Raw genomic sequence first — 24623 nt, forward strand, 5'->3', positions numbered from 1 at the left:
ACTGAAAGTAATAAATTCTCTTCATCTACTGACATTCTACCAGTTTAACGTTACTCTCTGCACTACTGCAGCAATACCAGTTCAGCTGATCACACACTTACCTCTGAGTCAGCAGGTCACAAGTTCAATTCACATTCCAGGGCTTGAGCCTATGATATAGGCAGACACTTGACTGTAACACTGAAGGAGAGTTGCACTGTCAGACATTCTGTCTTTCGGATGAGATGTTAAGCCAAGGCCGTCATCTGGAGATCTCCCAGTGCTTTGGTCAGTATTCTTCTCTGAACCAACATGAAATTCAATTAATTGAACATATAAAAGAGAGTGAAACCTTTAGCCTTTATTCGCTTGAACCTTAGTGCTGCCTGCCTGCAGCTCTTCATCTTGAAGAGACAAACAAATGCTGCTGCTACATGCTCATGTTCAATGATGCAAGGATCACAGGCTGCCAAAGTTTAGATTAAACACAACTGACTGGAAGTGGATTTACTGCAAAGCTCTCGCCATGAAGCATAGAGTCTGTAGGCACGGCATCCAGTCAGGCAGAATGAGAGGGAGAACCCAGGCCAAGATTGAAACCGCAAGTAGGTCCTTTTCAACAGCAAAGTCATTCAGAAACAGCAGTTGTGTATAACAGAACGGATAGTAAACAATAAACAAAATACCACGGATGCTGGAAATCTGGAAACAATAGGAAATACTGGAAATAATCAGCTGGTCAAACAACATCTATATAAAGAAAAAACACAGGAGTCAGTCAATGTTACAGCCCTTAAAATCCGTAATGCATGAAACTGACAGACTTCTGTTTCTCCCCGACTCTCTCCAGCATTTTCTGTTTCTGATATGGGATCCAGCATTGTGAGAAGATTAGGGAAGTACAGTACTGTCCGTAAAATATGTATTCATGTGTTTTATTGATTATAGTAAGGCGTTCAATAAGGTGAAACACAAAGAACTAATGAGCACGTTAAAGTCTCTTAACCTTGAGGCAAAGATCTGAGAGCGATAAGAAATCTTCACTGGGAACAAACTACAGCCGTAAAGGTTGAGAATGATCCAAACAATTTTGTGAAGATTGAAAGGGGGGTCAGACAGGGGTGTGTTTTGTACCCAGATTTATTCAATTTATATAGTGAAAGTATTCTTAGAGAGATTGAAGACCCTACTGGATTGTTAGTTGGAAGCTACAACTTTAATAATATAAGATAGGCCGATGATACCGTTCTTACTACCGACTCAGGGGAACAACTGCAGAAGATTTTGGATAGAGTAGTGAGTGAAAGTGAGAGGAAAGGGCTGAGCTAAACTGTAAGAAAGCAAAATGTCTAGTAGTGTCCAGAAAGAAAGTCCTACCAGAATTTAAGATCACAGTGAAGAATGAAAAGGTCACACAAGTGGATAAATTTTGCTACCCAGGAAGTATGTTAACATTGGACAAAGTGCGACCAAGAAATAAGATGGAGGATTAGAATGGCCAAAGATGGATTTCAAAGAATGAAAAAGGTTACGATCAACTCAAAATTAATCATGAAAACAAAGCTGAGAATCCTGGAATGCCAAAACACAACAATTTTATCATACAGAAGTGAGATTGAGGTAGACAAAGAGCGATCTTTCTAAAGAGCCTCGCAAACTGGATGAATGTAGCACCGAGGATGATCACGTTCCCAGAGCAAGATTAATGTGGTCCATAGTCACCAACACCCTCTTTTGGCATGCATGGTACCGAGAGGGGGCCCCCGGCGAGAGGGCGAGGGGGCCCCCGGTGAGCGGGTGAAGGGGCCCCCAGCGAGAGGGCGAGAGGGGGCCCCCGGCGAGAGGGGGCGGCGCACCCCTACTGAAAGTGAGAGAGAGCGAGGAGGGACGGCATCCCACCAAGAGCATGGGGTGGGAGGGACGGTGCGCAGCCACGAGAGAAAGCGAGCGAGCAGGGGGCAGGACCGGTGCACCCCCACAACTGAGGTGGGGGGGAGAAACAGGGACGGCGCTCCCCCACGACCGAGGGGTGGGGGTGGTGACGGTCGTGGTAACGTCTGTGGCTAATTGAAATTTTGTCCATACCAGTGTATACCTCTCAGCCAGCTTCCATTTGAACTGAATGAGTAACAGTTAAAGTGGGCGTTGTATAAAAAGTTGTGTGGTTCTCACAGAACAGTTATAGGTTTTGTCTTTCCGGATTTGGATTGTGTCTAGAAACATTAATTTGACTTATTTAGCATCTGATGTGTGCTTGCAATGGTAATGTTCAAAGCAATATAAATGAATTAAGAGCAAATATGCCTGTCACCAAACAGTAAATCATATTGACTTATACATGTTCCCTCCTACGCTGAACTATCAGTACGAAATAAATAAAAATGGTGACAACACTAGGTCAGGTGGCCTAGTCAGCAATGCAAGAACTGAAAATCTTCACAGGATAAAGATTGAGATGGCTACCTCATTCCAGAGTTACTTAATTCAGGAACATAGGGAACTGGTCTTCTGTTCTAACCAGGTACAGTGTTATTGCTAATCTACTTTCAAGTTCTCTGCTTTATGCAAAGTCTACAGACAAAGTTGGATCAGGTTCCTGCTGAACAGGACAGCCATAAGTTTCTCTGTCATGGGTTACACTTGGAAGTAAAGCAATTATAATCCAGCAAAATTATTCAAAACTCCAGTCTATTGACCAGGCCTGGTAGCCATGGGAAATGCCTTTGGCAGCAATCTACTCTTCCTGAGTTCAAATCATGAGAGAGAATATATGATTCATTTCTCTTTAGAATAAATTATCCTTTGGCTGCACAACCAAGAACACAAGTGCCTTCAAAATGAGGGAAAAAAAGGATACCCACAACTTTTTGCGATCAAAGGCTGTCAAGAAGATATAATAAAGTCTATAATGTAATTGGACATTATCTTAAAATAGAGTTTAATGGTGCCTGTGTCTGTGTGTGTGTGTGTGTCTTAATTGGATTAAAACCATCTGGTCTAGAGGCTTTGATGTAAAGAAGAGAAGTAGGTTTGAAATGCTAATTAGATAAACATAGGGAAATAGGTGGTGAGGTGTAAAGGGGGTAACTTGCATTTTTAAATAGACCATTCAAAAGAGTGGGTGGAATATTACACCTAACCAGATGAAGGTCAGAAACAATGTTTTTATTTTTTAAAAAGCTTACTAGTAAAGTGGGTGTTATGAAAAGGTTTTATTGTTAGAAGATTTAAAGTTTAAAAAAAAACCTAGTGATAATGAGAATTTGCATTCAAAGAGAAAAATGTGTACAAAGGAAGAGAAGGCTGTTGGTAAATGGAGGAGGGATTTGAAGATCTAAAACCCCCAGCCTGTAAGCCTCAAGTCTGTCTGCAAGGACCCAGAACTGAAAGAAACTCACTTTGAATGGGACTGTCCAGGGTGTGCTTTGCCAGGGTCTGTTTAAATCTGTGTGTTTTACTGTTGCCTTACCTGAGAGTCAGATTAATTAGGGGATTTTTGTAGTTATTATTGTAGTAATCTTGTAGACTTGTGTGTGCTTACAAGCTTTCATTAATTTTTCTTCATCCATTCATGGGATGTGGGCTTCGCTGGCTGAACCAGCATTTATTGCCCATCCCTAGTTGCTCTTAAGAAGGTGGTGGGGAGCTGCCTTCTTGAACCACTGCAGTCTGTGTGGTGTAGGTAGACCCTCAGTGCTGTTAGGAAGGGAGTTCCAGGATTTTGAGCCAGTGACCATGAAGGAATGGCGATATGTTTCCAAGTCAGGATGGTGAGTGACTTGGAAGGTAACTTCAAGGTGGTGGTGTTCCCATCTATCTGCTGCCCTTGTCCTTCTAGGTGGTAGTGGTCGTGGGCTTGGAAGGTGCTGTCTAAGGAGCCTTGGATAATTCTTGCAGTGTATCTTGTAGATGGTACACACTGCTGCTACTGCGCATTGGTGGTGGAGGGGATGAAAGTTTGTGTTGTGGGAGCTGCACTCATCCAGGCAAGTGGGGAGTATTCCATCACACTTCTCACTTGTGGCTTGTGAGACAGGCTTTGGGGAGTCAGGAGGTGAGTTACTCGTCACACAACTCCTAGCTTCTGACCTGCTCTTGTAGCCACAGTATTTATATGGCTAGTCCAGTTCAGATTCTGGTCAATGGTAACCCCCAGATTTTGATAGTGGGGGATTCAGTGATGGTAATGTCATTGAACATCAAGGGCGATGGTTGGATTCTCTCTTGTTGGAGATTGCCTGACACTTGTGTGGCGCAAATGTTACTTGTCACTTGTCAGCCCAAGCTTGGATATTGTCCAGGACTTGCTGCATTTGGACATGGACTGCTTCAGTATCTGAGGAGTTGCGAATGGTGTGAACATTGTGCAATCATCAGCGATCATCCCCACTTCTGACCTTATGATGGAAGGAAGGTCATTCATGAAACAGCTGAAGATGGTTAGGCCTAGGACACTACCCTGAGGAACTCCTGCAGCGATGTCCCGGAGCTGAGATGACTGACCTCCAACAACCACAACCACCTTCCTTTGTGCTAGGCATGACTCCAACCAGCAGAGAGTTTTCCCAGATTTCCATTGATTCCAGTTTTGCTAGGGCTCCTTGATGCCACACTTGGTCAAATGCTGCCTTGATGTCAAGGGCAGTCACACTCACCTCACCTTGGGAGTTCTGCTCTTTTGTCCATGTTTGAATCAAGGCTAATACAAGGTCAGGAGCTGAGTGGCCCTAGCTGAACCCAAACTAAGCATCGGTGAGCAGATTATTGCTAAGCAAGTGCCGCTTGATAGCACTGTTGATGACCCCTTTCATTACTTTACTGATGGAGAGTAGACTAATGGGGCAGTAATTGGCTGGGTTGGATTTGTCCTGCTTTTTGTGTACAGGACATGCCTGGGCAATTTTCCACATAGCCGGGTAGATGCCAGTGTTGTAGCTGTACTGAACAGCTTGGCTAGGGGCACGGCAAGTTCTGCAGCATAAGTCCTCAGTACTATTGCCGGAATATTGTCAGGGCTCATAGCCTTTGCAGTATCCAGTGCCTTCAGTCTTTTCCTGATATCACGTGGAGTGAATCGAATTGGCTGAAGGCTGGCATCTGTGATTCTGGGGACCTCCAGAGGAGGCCAAGATGGATCATCTACTTGGCACTCCTGGCTGAAGATTGTTTAATTTTGTTCTCAATGTTTAAGAATGTTTAATTTAGTTTTATAAAAAACCTCTTGAGACTCAGTAGTCTTATTACTACTGAATTCAAAGCCTGCATCTTGAAACATACAAATTGCAAAAATGGGTTATGACAGTTGTTTCAAGTTTCCTCTGGGATTTGAACAATTCAGCCTTTACCATCGGCTGTGTCATAATAGGGCTGTGTAAAGTGAACAGGTTTTATAGCTCTTCTCCACTCTTTGCAGGAAGATGCCTAACTCCAGGTAAATAATAGAAAAGGTAAAATAAAAGGAAAACTTCATGGTTTTGACTGCTTATTTTCAAAAAGAGAATCCGGAAGACCAATTTTGCACCACACTGAACTGTGCCATGAACATTTGACATCATTATTGCACTAAATGTGCAGCTTTGGGAAGAAAGTCAGGAAACATATCATTTGATACAGCATTGAGAGTTTTAATATGAATAACTACAACAGTAACGGATATGAAGTTACAGTAGTGTTGACAGAAGCACATTATTTTAACCATAATTTAAAGTAAAATTGATGATTTCATGATTATTTGATTGGGAACTACTAAAACACAAACTCTTAGACCAATTCCTTTCAAACATTAACATGAAGAGCCATTCACTATCAGACATGGATAAATTTGCATCCTTGTGAAGCAAAAGAATAAGCAGATCACAACCGCTCATTTATAGCAGGATGTACTGTGCCCTCAGTAAGATGAAAACAGCATCAACGGCAGCTAAATAGTGTCACAATTAAAAGCTATCAGATGAATGTGATAACCTGTCAAAAATCATCCATTGGAGCTGACGAGAGAATTATTTTACAACTCAAAAATCAACATATAGCGATCATTTTTCAACTTCAATGCTGCCAATGGGGAGTCTCCTACATGTTAGAAATTCAGGGGCATGTGACACGTAGTTTTTAACCATGAAAATTAAATGGTTAGGGAAACCCATGCATTATGTTTGCCTGTGTTCCTCGCTGGATGTACAAAGCCAGAAAATTACCACCATGGTTCATTTGCATTTGTACAACGCTTTACACAGCTCATGCTTTACATGTCTCATGAACTTCACAGCCAATAAAGTTGTAACGTAGGAAACACAGCAACAAACAGGACATCGACAATAAGCCTTTGAAATAGTGCCATGGGATCTTTTATGCCTGCCTGAGGGGGCAGATGGGACCTCAGTTTACGGTCTCATCTGAAAGAGGCCATTTCTGACAGTGCAGCACACCTCCCAGTATGGCACTGTCGTGTCAGCCTAGATTTTTGTGCTCAAAACCTGGAAAGGGACTTAAACCCGGAACTTCGTGACTCAGAGGTGAGCATGCTACCAACTGAGCCACAACTGACACTATCTGATTAGTGAAGCGGTAGTTAACCCCAAGCCATTCTGGGATTTGGTAATGCCATTAGAATGAAGCTGGGACAACTTATGATCATGAGCCCCGAGATTTTACATTCCAATTTAGTAGGTAATAATGTATAATTCAATGATGTGTTTCTATGGTAATGGGAGCTCTGTTTCTGGAGGCCGTCAAACGAGGGAAATCCACGCAATAATATAGCATTTGGACATCTGTTTGACTTCAGTGGTTAGAAAAGGGTGTTCCACTAGAAAATAGTAATGTGACAACTTGAAGCACGTTTTCCTTAAACAAGGAAGGATTTTTTGGGGCAAGGGGGTGGTTACGATTGTCGAGGTCAGCAACACATGTGCAGCATGGAACACTTTTTCTACTTCACACTCTTTCAATACAAAGCTGCACAAAACTACACAAGACCAGATCACAAGACCAGATGAAAAGGAGAATTTTATTCCACTCAATATGCCTCAACTGCAAATTCAAAAAAAGCACCCCCCCCCGGTGATGGTCACTGTGCTGACTGCCTGTCAGGCGTTAGATCTCAGATAAATCAGAACTCTTTTTGAACTCAAAAATCATTAAAGCCAACCAGTTCAATTTTGCACATCTAACACCGATTCCATTTCTCTTCATTCCCCCTTGCTCAGGCTAAAATCAATCATACATCTCACCCAAATGGCATATCCAAAACTGCTTCTCACCTCTGCCACTAAATACACTGCTGTGTCATTTAAAATGCTGCCACCCCAAGGGCTTAATTTATTTGAACACCATCCTCCCCCTTGCCAATCCAATTGGAATTCTGTGGGGCTGTATCCAACATACCCATCAACCCCACCTTGGCTAACATCCACCAGCTCCCGGATCACCAGTATTTCAAAATCAAAATACTCACTTTTCCACAGTCTGACCTCAACTTGCCTCTGATCTGAATCTTGCTAGTTCATGTCCAGGAGGTCTTGTGATGCAGTCGGTAACGTCCCTGCCTCTGAGCCAGAAGCTCTGGGTTCAAGTCCCACTCCAGGACTTAATGACCAAGGAAGATGCGTTCATAACGTGGCCAAACAGGTTGGGTATTAACTTTCAAACCCTTCCAACATACATCAATGGCAAGCAGTAAGAGTGGGAGAGATTCCTGATCAGCCATGTGATGGAAAGAAATTGGAGCCTCTACCATCACTATCCATAGCTCCACATGCACTATCCTTGCAAGTAAAAGTGTACGTTGCCACAGCAACTCAGACCCCCTCGTGGGGCTAGTTGGCTGGACGGCCAGTGTGGATCAAATCGGTGCCAACAGGACAGGATGGAATTGGGGCCTGCCTCCTTGCCCGACCTGTGATGGAGATCGTGGCATTGTGGGTTGTGCCTGCCTTTGGCAGAGAACTCAAGAAGAAGCTCATGTCCTGTGCTTTTTTTCCGTTCTATAGGCTTTGGCTTACTGTGCATACATTCCTCCTGTCTCTCTCTTCCTCCCACACCCCCAGCTGCACATTTCACTATCAGTGGCAAAGCCGCCAGCCATTATATAGGCCAAGTGAGTAACAAATTACTGACAGTTGTACACTGTGCACCCATAGCCATGAAGAACAGGAGCATGCTTTCTCTTTCAGCTTTTCCAATGTTACATAGAGTCGCCACAATGCTGGTTAACCACCTTTCACATCAACCATTGTTTTGGTTTCCTTTTGGATTTGGTCAGTGGTTTTACAACTCCAAGGGCGAAAGGGCATAATTTTTTCTGCCACTAACCTTCCCCATTTCTCCAGGCTGCAGACCGGCACCGACACACACTAGCTGGGTTCCCACTAAGAACAGGAGCATACCAGACCAAATTGCCCAGAGCTACGTACATATGAATAAGGAGCAACAGTAGGCCATTCAGACCCTCAAGCCTGTTGCACAATTTGATAAGATCATGGCTGATCTGATTGCAGCCTCTACTTTCCTGTCTACCCACTCCCACCCCCACACCCTTTGACTCCCTTGTCAATCAAGAATCCATCCAACTCAGCCTTAAAAACATTCAAAAGGTCCTGCTTCCATTGCTCCCAGGGAAGAGAATTCCACAGACTAATGACCCTCAGAAAAAAATTCTCCTAATCTCTGTCTTAAATTTGAGGCCTCTTATATTTAAACCGTGTCCCCTAGTTCTAGCCTCATCCACAAGAGGAAGCATCCTTTCAGCACCCACCCTGTCAAGTTCCCTCAGGATCGTATATGGGGAGATGATGGCATAGTGGTATTGTCACTGACTAGTATTCCAGAGGCTTAGGGCAATGTCCTGGGGACCTGGGTTCAAATCCCGCCATGCCATTCAATAAAAATTTGGAATTAAAAGTTTAATTATGACCATTGCCGATTGTTGTAAAAATCCATCTGGTTCACTAATGTCCTTTAGGAAATCTGCCATCCTTACCTGGCCTGGCTTACATGCGACTCCAGACCCACAGCAATGTGGTTAAATGCCTCTTGAACTAGGGCAACTAGGAGTGGGTATTAAATGCTGGCCAGTTACATCCCATGATTGTACAAACATATATAATCGAATAAAAAAAAAATACAGGCCCAACTTTTCCTCATAAGATAACCCCTTCATCCAGAAATCAGTCGAGTGAACCTTCTCCGAACTGCTTCCAATGCAGTTATATCCTTTCTTAAATACTCCATATGTGATCTCATTAGGGTTAATATAACCTTTCTGCTTTTACATTCCATTCCACTTGTCTTCCCAATCACTTGCTGTACCTACATGCTAACCTTTTGCGATTCATGATCTCTGTACCATTCTTCTTGCCAAAGTGGACAAGTTCACATTTTCCCCAATAATACTCCACCTGCTACATTTTTGCCCACTCACTTAACCTATCTACATCTGCTTGCAGACTCCTTATGCCATCTTCACAGCTTACTATCCTACCTATCTATGTGTCGTCATCAAATTTAGCAGCCATACATTCGGTACCTTCTTCCAAGTCACTGATATAGGTTGTAAATAGTTGAGGCCCCAGCACTGATCCCAGTGGCACGCCATTCGTTACATCTTGCCAACCGAAAATAACCCATTCATGCCTACTCTGTTTCCTGTTATCTAACCAAACCTCCATCCACGCTATTATGTTACTTACTACACCATGAGCTCTTATTTTGTGTAGTAACCCTTAATGTGGCACCTTGTCAAATGCCATCTGGAAATCCAAGTACACCACATCAACAGTCCCCCTTTATCCTTGTTGCTTCCTCAAAGAACTCTAATAAATTAGTCAAACACTATTTCCCTTTCCCAAAACCATGTCAACTCTGCCTGGTTTCATTGAGATTTTCTAAGTGTCCTGCTATAACCTCCTTAATAACAAATTCTAGCATTTTCCCTATGACAGATGTCATGTTAGCTGGCCTATAGTTTCCTGCTTTCTGTCTCCTTCCTTTCTTGAATAGAGGAGTTACATCAGCTATTTTCCAAGCTGATTGAACCTTTCCAGGGAATTTTGGAAAATTAAAACCAATGATCTACAATCTCAGCAGCCACCTCTTTTAAGACCCTAGGATGAAGCCCATCAGGACCTGGGGACTTGTCAGCCTTTAATTCTAATAGTTTTCAACGTATCCTTTCCCTGATAATTGTAATTGGTTTAAGTTCCTCCTCCCTTTCACCTCTTGATTTATTGGGATGCTATTTGTGTCTTCTACAGTAAAGACAGACACAAAGCATTAGTTCAATGCATCCACCATTTCCTTATTTTCTGTTATTGATTCCCCAGACTCACTCTCTAGAGATCAATGCTCACTTTAAGTTTGCTTTTCTCTTTAAATATCTGTAGAAACTCTTACTGTCTGTTTTTATATTTCTAGAAAGCATTCTCTTGTACTCTAATTTCTCCCTCCTTTATTGTTTTTTTGACATTCTTTGCTGTTTTTCATTTTCTGTCCAATTTTCTGACCTGGCACTAATCTTTGCGGAATTGTACACTAACTTCTTTAGTTAGCCATGAATGACAAGTTCTCCTAGAGTGTTTCTTTTTCACTGGAGTCTTTGCTGAGTGTTATTATGGAATATCTTCTTAATTGTCTTCCACTGCATCTCTGCTGACTTACCTCTTCCTCAAATTTCCCATACCCTTCATATCCTTATAATTGCCTTTAAGTTTAAAACACTAGTCTTAGATCCACTCTTCTGTCCCTCAAACGGAATGCAAAATTCAATCATGTTATGATCATTGCTTCCAGGGGGCACTTTAACCCTGAGGTCATTAATTAAACCTGTCTCATTACACATTAACTGGTCTAGAATAGCCTGCTTTCTGACTGGGTCTAGAATGTGCTGCTCTGAGAAACTGTCCTGAAAACACAGGCTACCTTTGTCAATCTGATTCGTCCAATCTATAAGTAGTTGAAAATCACCCATGATTTTTGCCATACCTTTCTCACAAGCCCCCATTATTTCTTCCTGTATACCCCATCCTACAGGGTAGAATTGGATTGTAACTCAAATTTCAGTGGGTCCTGCGGCATGCTGGTTATGTGACTGCACTAGTAATCCAGAGATCTGGTCCAATGATGCAGGGACATGAGTTCAAATCCCACCATGGCAGCTGGGAATTTAAATTCAATTAATTAAACAAAAAGCTAGTCTCAGTAATGCTGACAATAAAACTACCGTGCTATTGTAAAAGCTCATCTGGTTCACCAATGCCCTGTAGGGAAGGAATTCTGCTGTCCTTACCTAGTCTGGCCTATGTGTGCCTAAAGACTCACAGCAATGTACTTGACCTTTAACTGTCATCTGAAATGGCCCAACACGCCTTTCAACTCTAGTCAGGAAGGTGACTCACCACCTTCTCAGGAGCAATTAGGGGCAGACAATAAACACTGGCCTTACCAACGATGGCCACAACCTGAGAATGAATGAGGAGGGTGCCAATGCAATGCATCTCCTAGTGCCACATATTTGGAATATCTCATTAAAGCCAGTGCTCAGAATTGATCTGTTAACTTTGGAAGTAATGCCAGGAAATGTGCCCTCCAAAACCAATTCACCATTGAGAGATTTAGCCTGAATAACTATATTAGCAACAGATTTGACATTACACGTGTTGAGAAAAGCATACTATGTTAACCACAATTTTAATATGTCACAAGCAAAGTTAAGGATTCATTATTATTCGATTGGAAGCTACTTTTACATTAAAAAAACTTTAAATCTCTTAGTCAAATCATTTTAAAATTACACAGTGGGTTAACCAGAGTACAGAAGCTGAGTTTGTTCATCTATTACATACACTAAAAATGTATCTGGGGTTGAAATTGGTATAGGTCTTGAACATTTCAAGGGAGATGTAGTGTAGAACTTGGGTGGCTCCTATGCCAAACCTCAGTTTCTGCTGTTATTTTGCAATATGATGTGGTTACGATCTTTTTCAAGTGCGAACGAGGTTTCTTTTTGTGAGGTTCCGAGAAACGTCTGATCTCTTAACTAAAAATAAGACGGTGTGGACAACACTAATTGGGAGGTTATACCCTACAATCCGCAAAAAAATACTTGCTCGTCCTGCTTTCTACCCTTAATGTCACCATTAGCACATCCTTTAGCTAATATCACCACCATCAACACCCCTTTGTCCTTTTGTCTATGACATCTTTGGCAATCTCTCCTTTGCCTCCACCTATCACTGGTCCTCTATCCAGCTCCACCTGTCCCCTCCCTCCCCCCCACCCCCTTCAACCAGCTTACATTTCACCTCATTTTCTTTAGTTCTGATGGAGAGTCATACAGACTCTAAACATTAACCGTCTTCCTCTCCGCAGATGCTGTCAGACCTGCTGAGTTTTTCCCAGCTATTTTTTGCTTTTGTTTCAGATTTCCAGCGTCCGCAGTATTTTGCTTTTAGCTAATTGGGAGGTTAGACTCTACAATCTATGGATTCCGTGCTATGGCTCCAAACCTTGCTGGATGAGGAATGGAGGTGGGCAGAGAATTGGCACAAATAACCCGAAGCAAAACCACGAAGCGAGGGCCGGGTGGCTCAGCGCCCGTCACCCTGAACGTGGCTGTCAGTAAACAGGTCAATGTAAACAGTACCCCACCCCACCCCCCACCACCCCCATCACACACCAACAGAAAGTTATCTCTTTAAAACATTAAATTAACAGCATTAGGCCCAATGTGCCTGACCCCAGCTTACCAGGTCCTGAATAATGTCACCATAGTTGCCGTTGCCACCGATCCGGCGGGGGGACATTCACTCTTCACACGGACCCCCGCTGCCGCATCCTCAACCGAAGGGAGAAAAGACAAGTCCAAGTTTGAGACGGCCGGAAATGACGGAACAGGATCGCCGCGACGCGCCGCGGCTGCGCGTTCGCCAACGTCGGGGGTCCGGGAGCTGGGCGCGGGGATAATGCGTCACTCGCTGCACCGCCTCTCATTGGTCACGCTCCGATGACACCACTCGAGCCACAAGGTGAAATACGCATGCGCAGTTATTGCTCGCTTTGTTTCGTTTTTTTTTAAAATCAGGAATACAAGCGCAGGAGCTGCTCTGCGCCCTGGAGTGAGGCTAGGATAATGAAGGCGACGAAATATTTGTTTGACATGAACGAAAGAGAGAGAGACTTTTGTGAGCCTGTATCAATGATGGCGGTGCCCTGACTCCTCCACAGGCGGTTGTGCGCATGTACATGACGGTCAGAACCGGCCTGGAGAGAGAGCCGGGCTGCCAGTCATCCCTGGGGGAGGGGTGGGAAAAATGGGATCGGGCCTGTGGAGGCTGGAGAGGACGGTGGCGGAGGTCAGGGGGGTAGTCGATTGAGAAGGTGCAGCTCTCCCTGTGGGCAAGAGACGCCGCTGGGGTTGGCTGGAGCCGGCAGCGGGACAACTGTGTGTGTCGGCAAACGTGGGGCGTGGGGGGTGGTGGTGGGGTGGGGGGGGGGGGGGGGGGAAGGGTCACGTGGGGGGTGGAGTTCGGGGAAAGGTCACGTGGGGGAGGAGTTAGTGGAAAGGGTCAGGTGGGGGAGCGGAGTTAGGGAAAGGGTCGCGTGGGGGGAGGAGTTAGGGAAAGTGTCAGGTGGGGGGAGGAGTTAGTGGAAAGGGTCGCGTGGGGGGAGGAGTTAGTGGATAGGGTCAGGTGGGGGGAGGAGTTAGGGAAAGGGTCAGGTGGGGGGGAGGAGTTAGGGAAAGGGTCAGGTGGGGGGGAGGAGTTAGGGAAAGGGTCAGGTGGGGGGGAGGAGTTAGGGAAAGGGTCAGGTGGGGGGAGGAGTTAGGGAAAGGGTCGCGTGGGGGGAGGAGTTAGTGGAAAGTGTCAGGTGGGGGGAGGAGTTAGTGGATAGGGTCAGGTGGGGGGAGGAGTTAGGGAAAGGGTCAGGTGGGGGGGTGGAGTTAGTGGAAAGGGTCAGGTGGGGGGAGGAGTTAGGGAGAGGGTCACGTGCGTACCCCCCCCCCCACCCGCCCAAGCTGCAACTGGGCAAGTGAGAGATCAGGAGAGAGAATGACTCCTGAAGAATACAGACCGTTACTGGGGCCAACGACTGAGCGGGACACCGAGGAGGAGCAGTATTTTCAGTGAGTGTCCCAATGACTTTACCTCGCTTTCCCCGGGTATCAGGGTAAAGGGGGGGGGGGGGGGGGGGAATTGTTGACAGGATCAGTAATGAGAGGGCACAGATTTAAAATAATGGGTGAAAGAAGCAAAAGGGACATGACAGAAAAAAACACATTTTCAAGCAGCAAGAGGCTAGGGTCTGGAATGTGGCGGAGGCAGATTCAGTCAGGGCATTCAAAAATGTATTAGACCATGTGCAGGGTTAGGGGGAGAAGACAGGAGCCATGGCACTGAGTAAATTGCTCATCCAGAGGCCTGGTGCAGACACGATGGGTCACATAGCCTCCTCTGTGCTTCTGATCCAGTGTCCCAGTTGCATTTAATTTATACTTTACATTCAGCTGCCTTTATATATTATATACACAGTAAGATTTCTGAGTCCAATGTGACCCTTCAGATTCTAAAGAGGAGCCGTTTTGGACTCGAAACGTCAACTCTGTTCCTCTCACCACAGATGCTTCCAGACCTGCTGAGCTTTTCCAGCATTTTCTCTTTCCGTTTCAGATTTCCAGCAGCCGCAGTATTTTTGCCTTTGTGCTTGCATTTTATACGTCCTTTTCGTTACTTTCACCGAGTGCCCAAACTGCATTTTATCTTTTGCAATTCATTCAGTGAGTGTGCCAGCTTCATTTTATACCCACTGTTAAGATCATGCTGAATAATTTTCATTAGAGTGTGTGTCTCTGCAATAGTCGTTGCAGTGGATGCAGGAAGGTTTTCAAGTTTGTTCACCCACCCCCCTCCCTCAATCTTGTGAATTAGTTACTGACATGTGAAAAATGTAATCTTTAGTATTCGATCGTATAGTGCTTTGTTCTGTTTGTTTAAGGTGTTGCTTCAAACTGAGAAAAGCAATTGTGATTTCAAGGTAGTATCCTCTCTCTGGAGTGTCAGAAATCGCAGCATGTGTAATAGATTTCCCTTGCAAGTGTATTCCTTCAATGAGGCAGGGTTAAGTAAATACAAAGAACCCTGTAGGCAGGAGCTATGCTTCCTATGTTCCAATGTAACTACAATCTGACATGTAGGAGAAGATAATAATGTAGTCATAATGTCATTGGACTAGTAATCCAGAGGCCCAGGCTAATGCTCTGGGGACATGGGTTCAAATCCCACCACAGCAGCTGGTGGAATTTAAATTCAATTATTAAAATCTGGAATTGAAAGCTAGTCTCAGTGATGGTGACCATGAAACTATCATCGATTATCAGAAAAACCCATCTGGTTTACTAATACCCTTTAGGGGAGGAAATCTGCCATCCTTACCCGGTCTGGCCTACATGTGATTCTAGATCCACAGCGATGTGTTTGACTCTTAACTGCCCTCCGAAATGGCCAAGCAAGCCACTCAGTACAAGGGCAATTAGGGATGGGCAACAAATGCTGGCCTTGCCAATGATGCCCACACCCCATCAAAGAATTAAAAAAAAACTCACCCTATGTTTTAATGTCTATGGTTTACAGCTACCATTTACGCCTTGATGCATACCCAGTTGCATTTCACAGTGGCACATTGGTGGCATTGTACCCATTCTTAGATTGGCTGTGTCATTGACCTGTAGTGCAAAGAAGTCTGTATGCCAGCGTCTAGCATGTGATTTTGCTGGATTCTCAGAGCTATCATCGTCAGCATGAAAAACAAGCCAGTTGTTCCTGTTGGCTCTCTAATGAGAATGGAAGTAAACAAACAAGAGTTTGAAAGCTGTGCACATACTTGGATCAGCATAAAAATAGTTGGGAGAAAGACCTGACTCTCATTTAGAGAGCACCCTCACATTCTGAGGGTCTTCCTGGTACTTCAAGTGTACTCAAAGTTGCAAATGTTGTAATATAGGCAAACGCAACAGTCAAATCGCCACAGTCAGATCCCAAAAAAACAGCAGCATTTTGTTTTTTTAGTGCTGCCGGTTGAAGGATTTAAAAAGCAGCCAGAACACCAGGAGACAGTCCCTGCTCCATTTGGAAACGGTGCCATGATATCTCTCAAAGCTCCCTGAGAAGGCAGACGAGGCCTTTGTTTAACATCTGATAGACGGCATATCCATCGTAGTGTACTCCAAAAGGGGTCTCAGCCTTGAATATATATCCAAGTCTCTGGAGCTAGGCTCAAACCCACAACTCTCACGCTTTGAAGCAAGGATACTAGCACTGAACCAAGACTTTCATCTGAGTAGAGGTGGGGGGCACTAAGCCTTGCCTCAGCAACATTGATTGGTAAGGGAATCAAAGGTTACGGGGAGAAGGCGGGAGAATGGGGTTGAGAAACTTATCAGCCATGATTGAAAGGCGGAGCAGACTCGATGGGCCGAATGGCCTAATTTCTGCTCCTATGTCTTATGCTCTTATTATCTTTACTTGGTTACCAATTCCTAACATCAGCTTCTGGGGTCGCTGGGTCTACTTCCTGATTCATCTACGATCTTTATCACTCAAATGTCCCCTTAGTCTGAGACTTTCATCTCCACGGGGACTGGGGAAGTAGAAATTTCAACAACAACAAAAAAAATCATCTACCACAAGTTAGGAGGCCCTTCCTCCTTTATTGTCATGTTATATTAATGAAAGAATCGCAACACAGTGAATTTTTAAAAAGCAGCAACAACAAGTGGTGCAAATTAAACAAAGCTTTGATGGTCTTTTTCAAACTGCTGATGTACAGATTTGAAGGTGATCGGTAAAAGAGCCAAGAGGCAACATGAGGAAAAGCCCTTATTTAATGCAGCAGTGGTTAGGATTTAGAATGCACTGCCTTATAGTGCAGTGGATACAGGTTCCATAATATCCTTTAAAAGGAGGATTGAATACTGGAAGAAGGAAGCATTACAGGTATATGGGGAAAGAGCAAGGAAGTGCGACTTAACTGAATTGTTCATGCAAAGAGCCGCAGGTCTACGCTCGATAAACTGCGTGGCCTCCTGTGCTGTACTATTGTATGATTCTGTGAATCTGCATGTAGTTAATATTTTCTTTGTAGTCAAATTTTTTTTTTTCTTGTCACTGTGAGCAAACAGTTTCATCACGCGCAGATTCAGGTCTGGGGAGAAGATTGTTATTTTAAGAGTTAATACCCCTGTTCAAAAGAATTACTTGGGGGAGCAGTATTTATTTTTTAAAAAGCATCCTTTAAAGTCTCGGCTGCAGCATCTTTAGGATGTCTCGGTATTAGTGCACTCATCAATTTTCCTCACCCACAACCACCAGAGTTTCTTTTCCCTTTTTTTTTTGCCTTTTACGATTTTCTCCCCTCAGCAGATCAGTGGGACTGTGAGATGTGGCACTGAGTCATGCAGGCCAGGAGGGACCAAGCTCTCGTTACTTGGAGTGTTGGATAATAGAGTTATACAACACAGAAACAGGCCCTTCGGCCCATTGTGTCCGTGCCGGCCATCAAGCACCTATCTATTCTAATCCCATTTTCCAGCACTTGGCCCGTAGCTGTAACTGCTAGGGCATTTCAAGTGCTCATCTAAACACGACTTAAATGTTGTGAGGGTTCCCGCCTCTACCACCCCCTCAGGCAGTGAGTTCCAGATTCCAGCCACCCTCTGGGTGAAAAATATTTTCCTCAAATCCCCTCTAAACCTCCTGCCTCTTACCTTAAATCTATGCCCCCTGGTTATTGACACCTCCGCTAAGGGGAAAAGTTTCTTCCTATCTTCCCTATCTATGCCCCTCATAATTTTTGTACACTTCTATCAGGTCCCCGCCTCAGCTCGAAGGAAAACAACCCTAGTCTATCCAGTCTCTTCATAGCTGAAATGCCCCAAGCCCAGGCAACATGCTCTGTAATGGATTGTGAAGTCGTGTTGATTTTATTCCTCAGCTATAAATGGAAAATGGTTGGTACTTCATCCTAAAGGTTACATAGTCATATTTAATTGAGAATTATGCTCTCTTGTTCTAGATTTCCCCCATCAGTGAAAATATCTCTAACCTATCGATTTCCCTAATCATTTTAATAACTTTGATTAGATCAACCCTCAGCCTTCCAAATTTGAGGGAATTCCAAGCCAGTTCATGCAATCTGCCCTCAGTTTGATTCTTTGAGCCCCTTACTCCACCCTTGTTCAGTACAATTTTCCTGAAGTTTGGTGCTCAAAACTTAATGTAATACAGCTCTTCATCCAACTTGGTAAGTGGGGTGTAGTTGCACGAGGTGTTGAATGGTCGGTCATCACCTGCAGGCCTAACTTTTATTGTTTATCAGAGAACAGCATACACGGATGCTAAGTGGATATTGATCTCATGCATACACTTTTTTTAATATGCTTCCTACAATTCAAATACTGATTTTAGTAACGCCCAACAATCGCTGGCTTACACCCAAAATCCATTACCCAGTTACACAGCTATCTTGTGCACCACATCCCGCTTGTGCAGATTTCAATCTTCTCCCTTTCAACATCCATTTTGACTGTTGAGGCTGTTGTCAGATGCAGTTGCTGTAACGTGAATGAATATTGTGCCTGTGTAAAAAAAACATTTTATGTCCTTAATGGTTAATGGTCCCTGTGAAGCCTTTAGCAGAAATGCTAGTTCCTCTTCTCCTGTTTCCAAAATTCCAAATTTAACACTGACCTTAGTTCCCGTGCATTGTTAGCTGTGCTCTATCCCATGTTCTTGCCAGTGGCGAGCACCCATCTTTCCGCAACTTATTCTCAGCTTATTTCCATGATGCTGTTAAATAGATGGGTTAATACTAAGGAATCACCTGTAGTAGCTTAAACTATTCATCTCATGTTCCAAATATTACTCCAGATAAGGTCTCTGTTACTGAAGCACACGTTGCTTCACTTATGAATTTCAATCTCCATGAGATAGACACCAACATTCTATTAACCTTTTTGAATATTTTGTACCCAAAGTTCTTAGCTGTTAGGGATTTTAGTGCATGGATACCTAAATCCCTTTGTTCCTCCACAGCTCCTAATCTCTCACCATTGTGAAAATATTCTATTGTTTTTATCATCTCCAATCCAAAGTGGATGACCTCATACTTCCTTCCGTTGGCATAAATCAATCATAGTTTCGTACACGCGTCACGTCGTGTATATCTCTTTATGACTTGCTGCTCCCATCTTCGCCGCAACACATTCTGCTTCCTAACTTAGTTTAATTTGCAAACTTGGAGATACAACTCATCCAAGTCATTAACATATATGGTGAGAAGCTATGGTTGCGGTACAGATCCCTGGAGAACACCACTTGTCATATCCTACCAATCAAAACAACCCCTACTTTGTCTCCTACCTCCTAACCAATTAGAAACTCATGCCTCAAGGCTTCTTCCAAATCCATACTTCCTAATTTTTTGAAAATAATCTCTTGTATGGCCCTTATCAAATGTCTTCTGGAAGTCTACATGGACAACGTCCATAGACATTCCCTTATCCACCATGTTAGTGCCCTTCTCACAAAATTTGACCAGATTAAATCAGGCCATGTCCTCTCCTTCACAAACCCATCCTGACTCTTTGATCAACTGATACTTGTCCAAGTGCCATTACAGATTTCAGTAACCCCCCACAACTGATACCAAGCTGACAACTTTGTGGTTACCTGATTTCCCCATTCCTCCTTCAATAATGGAGCGGCACTTACAAGTTTCCAATCCGGTGAACAATTGAAAATCGAGATAAATATGGAAAATAATCTGTTGAAGGGGCATTCGGACTCAAAACATTAACTGTGCTCCTCTCCGCAGATGCTGCCAGACCTGCTGAGTTTTTCCAGGTATTTTTGTTTTTGTTATGGGAAATAATGTAGTGGGTATCTTCACAGTAGCTAGTAAACAGTACAAAGAATAAAGTGATTGTCTGAAAACAATGATGAAATTAGTATATCAAAACCATAGAATGAATGCACTGTTAACCTCCAGGCTCAACATGTGACTCACCATTCAGAGTTAGATGGATCTGTAAACCAAGAATAAAAAAGCATTGATGTTACATTTCATTGTTAAAAGAACAGATAACAAGATCTTCACATGGCAATTGACAGGGAATATGCCAGGAAAAGTCAAAGCAGTGTACCTGCCTGTGGGAAAACTAATTGACTCATCCTACTCGGGCTTTCCATTTACCTCGTACTGACCTCTGGAAGAGAGCTTGGAACAGATCTTCTCCCCCTGATAATGTTGGATTGCTGTGGATTAGTCTGTCTTCTCTAAGTCACTTCAAATAGGCAAAAGTCCATCGAATGTGTTGAAAAGATTCTGCAAGTCCAGTATGTTGGCTGTTATCTCCAATGATACAGATTTTTGCTTTTGAATGTTTATTAAAGCGTAAAGTGCATTAGAGAAAATGCTTTGAAGGTTTATTTTTAAATGGTGAGTTTCACATGCTACCTCCTTTCTTTCTTGTTCTTTTAAGTGAAGTGTTCGGAGACATTTTTCTCATGCAAGGAGCACTATATAAATTGCAAACATGTCGAAAAACTTGGGAATTCAGAACTTTGTTAGCAGCTGTAAAGAGAAACTAGAAATAATGAGGGTTTGTTGGGCTATATGTTCTTAATCAGAACGAGTTTCATATTGCAGTGTGTGTGTGTGTTCTCCCTCAGAGTTTTGTTCATTTGCACCAAATCACTGTTGGATCAGCTGATTAAGATTCAGCGGTCTCACTTTCTGGTGCACGGGCTTTATGTTGCGATCTTGTATTGAATAACTACAAAAATGTCAGTAGTTGAATCTCATCCCAAAAAAACCCCTCCCCTGCTCCAATGTCTCACATCAACTAATTTGTGTACAACGCACTCGAACAAAATCAATAGCTTTATTAAGCCTGTTGTTATTTCACTTACGTGGCAAAATCCAGGCGGTAAAAGATTGATCCTACAGGTGCATAAATTGCACTCCAATCTGTACATAACTGATGCCCGTTTCAACCAAATGCATCAAGATGCAATTGGTTTTGTAGCACCTGTGTTTCATATTCAAAATGTCACTGGAAGGTGAGAAGAATGTTTTGATATTCCAATTTCCTTGCTTGCCGCATGTTGATGGCAGGATCTCTAATCTCATTAATAATGGCGGAGAAGAACAAAGTTGACGTTTCGGTCATGAGGACTCGAAACGTCAACTTTGTTCTTCTCCGCCGATGCTGCCAGACCTGCTGAGTTTTTCCAGGTATTTCTGTTTTTGTTTTGGATTTCCAGCATCCGCAGTTTTTTGTTTTTATCTCATTAATAATGGATTTGATATTCGCAAACATTGTGTAGTGTCAGTACTTCCTGATGTTAATGTACGTGGCGTATATGTTTCATTATATACTGTCTTTGAATTCAAAGTTGCTTCTCGTGTTTGGTAATTTCAATGTTTAGTTCAAATGTGAATCATGATCAGTTCCTTATGTGGTCTGTGTAGGCCTATCCCTCAGATTACTGATAACTCCAGCAAGTTCTCAGCTCTGAGCTTGGAAGTTTTCATTCATGTAGCTTGATGCTAAAACTCTCTCAAGTGTTATGATAACGTTAAGGTAACCTGTTCAGATCCTTCAGTCACATTTTAACCAACCATTCCCCTCTAAGTTTCTACCACAATGCAGCTCATTCTGAAGATGAGTGCTACGCTGCTGAAAATTGGTATCCCGATTGGCCAGACTGGTTTTCCATGCAATCGAGGCTCTACGCCCAGAACAACATTTATTGTGGGATTTTTTTAAACTGAGCTACTGCTCGTCCCTACCATGTATTAAAAGGTCTATCAGCTGCAGCCTACTACTGTCTCCCTATCCTGCTCAGCGAGTTGACTTTAGAAGCTAAAGTTGTGTTGGTACCAACCCTTAACGTATTACAAAGGCAGAGAATGGGATGGAATTGTAAGGAACTGCCATCTAATTGGGGGGAAAAGAGTACAAATTTTCATGTTAAGGAGACAGGTATAAGTTGAAAGGAGTTATTCTAATCTTCTTTAGATCATTAGTGAGACCACTTACAAGCACGGTGATCAAAATTATGGGTTTAAAGGGAAAATGACCATTTTATATTTAGATTGGAGATGCATAGGAGCTCTGGAACTTAGGCTCTAACTTGTGAAGAGAGGCTCGGAGAATTAAATTTGGTTTCCTGAACTGAAAAAGAAGAGAAAGCATAATTCATGTATAAGAAATAGAAAATATCCATGAAAGATTATTTGACTTGGATTCGATGCACAGAGCTAATGAAACTCAACAGCCTGGATTTTTGACTAGATAATAACGGCGAGTCTGACACTTTTATAACGGAGTAAATCTGGCAGCAACTTCTGGAATCTGGAAGATGCCATCTGATAACCCACTCCTCCACAGTGTTCACCAAAGCGGTCCTCATCAAAGGCACAGCTCTGAAATCAATGCAACCCCTGAAGTTGGACCACTAAAGACTCAGTAAAAGTTAGGCTGGTGCATTCGAAAGTAAGTGAACTCCTAATTGCATGATAAGTGATCACTACTGCTAAACAGCCTCTCTGGCCCAGAAAATTTAATTTTGGAAGTGCCAAGTTTCATTTCTTCAGAAGTCAATTCATTTGGGAGCTTTTATAAACAGTTAAACTTTTTTTTTACGTTTCTTACACAATCTTTTTCACTTTCTGTCCATACTTTAGAATTCTGTGGGTTCAGTAAGGATTCCTCAATCTGATTGGTTGAAGAGCCTCGCTGTGTCTTGCGCTGCTCGCAGACTCCACAGATGCACTTTAGAGGGTGCTGCACTGGGTTAGACACTGGACTTGAGCAAGTCTGTGCTCAGAAGTCTGCAAAACCTCTGGGCAGCTGTGAGCTGTTGACTGCAAAATCTGAAAAAATATTTTGTTAAATCAAGTGATCAAATCCCAGGAATAAACAGCAATCTGAACCTTTAGTCTTCTACATAGAGGCTTTTCAACAAGCTAACAGATTTCCTCCTCCTGGGATAAATTAGGCACTTCATCAGGATTTCAATTCTAGTTTCTCAACAAAGATACTTTACCTTTCATGCTTAGGCTGCAAATAAAATATTTATTAAAATGGCAAGATGGAAGACAATTCTAAAATGTACTTCGTTCCAGTCACAAGGTTAAGTATCCTTTCTTTAATAGATAATAAAAGTAAACATAGCATGGAGGTCAAAACTAATTTCCCCACGCTCATGTAATTGCAAGTGCAATACTTGTAACTGTACAGCCAGAACATCGCATTATTGTGCTCCTTTCCCTCACTGGCCCTTGAAGGAAATGCCTGTTTCTGAATCAGAATTGGGTTTAGCTTTTGACTTTCAGTACTGCACATCCTTTGACTCAAATGTATTGTAAAGTCTTTTTGGATCAGTGTTTTGCTCTGGCACGTTTAAATAATTTTTTTTTTAGCACCAGCTGATCCAATAGGATCCACTGCACACTCTCTCACTGGTCCATTTTTCAACATTTAACATCAAAGTATTTCTCCTTTACCTGTAGATCTTTCCCACTAGAATGCAGAAAAATAATGGAGTCTAGTTCAATTTGGAAAGTAGACATGCCTGAAAATGCCTGTTACACAATGACTGAAATTATCACTATCAATAAATAGAGTTTCAAATGGGGCACTTTATAATCCATTTTCCTTAGTTTTTAAAAATTCTTGCCTTTGAAAACAGTAGCACACCAACATCAAAACTCCTTTCTCGCACACATGGGCACTTCTCCACAAGAAGCTCAAAAGGAACATTGGTTCAGGGTTGTGAACAGACACAGGAAAGTATTGTAGCTGCAAACTCAACTCAATGGTACTCGGTTCGCAAGTAACTGTTTAGCCCACCACTCTAAACCTTTAGTTTTTCCCTCTGCTCATGTCTGATTCTTTCGAAGGTGCTCTGTGCTCCTGCAAATCTATGTTGTCATCAAAACGATTTTCCTCTAGTTAAATAGCAGATTTTGTGTATGGTAAAGAAATCCTGCTTGCCATGCCACAAAATAATTTAAGCTGTGACTCTTGAGAGATGAGCAATGAATTTTACACTCAGCATGTGTGTAGTTTACAGCGCTTGTTTCAGTGTTCAATGCTCAAATCTTCAAACATTTCTGGATTAAAAGATGCCTTGGTTTTCCTCTATTTCCACAGTAATGTGTGCAACAGGAATCTGTACCTGGCTACGTTCGCTGCTGTTTTGGGGCCTCTTAGCTTTGGATTTGTCCTTGGTTACAGCTCTCCTGCCATTCCAGAATTGGAAGCTAATCCAAACCCGAATCTGAATCTTGATTCCACTCAGGCTTCCTGGTTTGGGGTAAGCATTTATACTTAATAATCCATGGGATGTTCTTTCAACCGTTGCATGTGGTGTAGTTGGGCCAATTCTTTAAATATTCCATTTTAGTCCCCTTAACTGGTGTGCTCTCCCTGTTACTGAACTTGGCATAGGATGTTTGATCTTCCCCTGTAATTTTCCATTCATCCCACCCTGCACCATCTAACGTTGGGACGACTGCGGTGGTGGTTAACATAGGTTGGGCGAATATACTGTTCGGACAGAATTTTTAGGCAGCTTATTTATCTCCTC

General features: G+C 42.9%; 2 protein-coding genes across 7 annotated transcripts in view; one reads left to right on the forward strand and one right to left on the reverse strand.

Annotated features, from left to right (window-relative positions):
- fbxw2 (F-box and WD repeat domain containing 2) overlaps nt 1–12862 on the reverse strand; it is a 37974-nt gene extending 25112 nt beyond the window's left edge. For 2 of the 5 annotated variants that reach the window (XM_078549938.1, XM_078549934.1), the window contains exons 1-2: nt 12720–12862; nt 102–281 (exon numbers count right to left, since the gene is read on the reverse strand). The gene's annotated coding sequence lies outside the window, so the exon portion shown is untranslated. The remainder of the gene's footprint in view (nt 1–101; nt 282–12719) is intronic. The other 3 variants (XM_078549939.1, XM_078549936.1, XM_078549935.1) reach the window with 2 other exon arrangements.
- Nucleotides 12863–13952: 1090 nt separating this feature from the next.
- Nucleotides 13953–24623, forward strand: part of slc2a8 (solute carrier family 2 member 8) — a 29526-nt gene continuing 18855 nt past the window's right edge. For both annotated transcript variants that reach the window (XM_078549941.1, XM_078549942.1), the window contains exons 1-2: nt 13953–14095; nt 24188–24350. In XM_078549941.1, coding sequence (XP_078406067.1) covers nt 14022–14095; nt 24188–24350 — 237 coding nt within the window. In that variant the 5' untranslated portion in view covers nt 13953–14021. The remainder of the gene's footprint in view (nt 14096–24187; nt 24351–24623) is intronic.

The sequence above is a fragment of the Cetorhinus maximus genome, chromosome 10, assembly GCF_964194155.1.
Source record: "Cetorhinus maximus chromosome 10, sCetMax3.hap1.1, whole genome shotgun sequence".
Classification (NCBI taxonomy): Eukaryota; Metazoa; Chordata; class Chondrichthyes; order Lamniformes; family Cetorhinidae; genus Cetorhinus; species Cetorhinus maximus.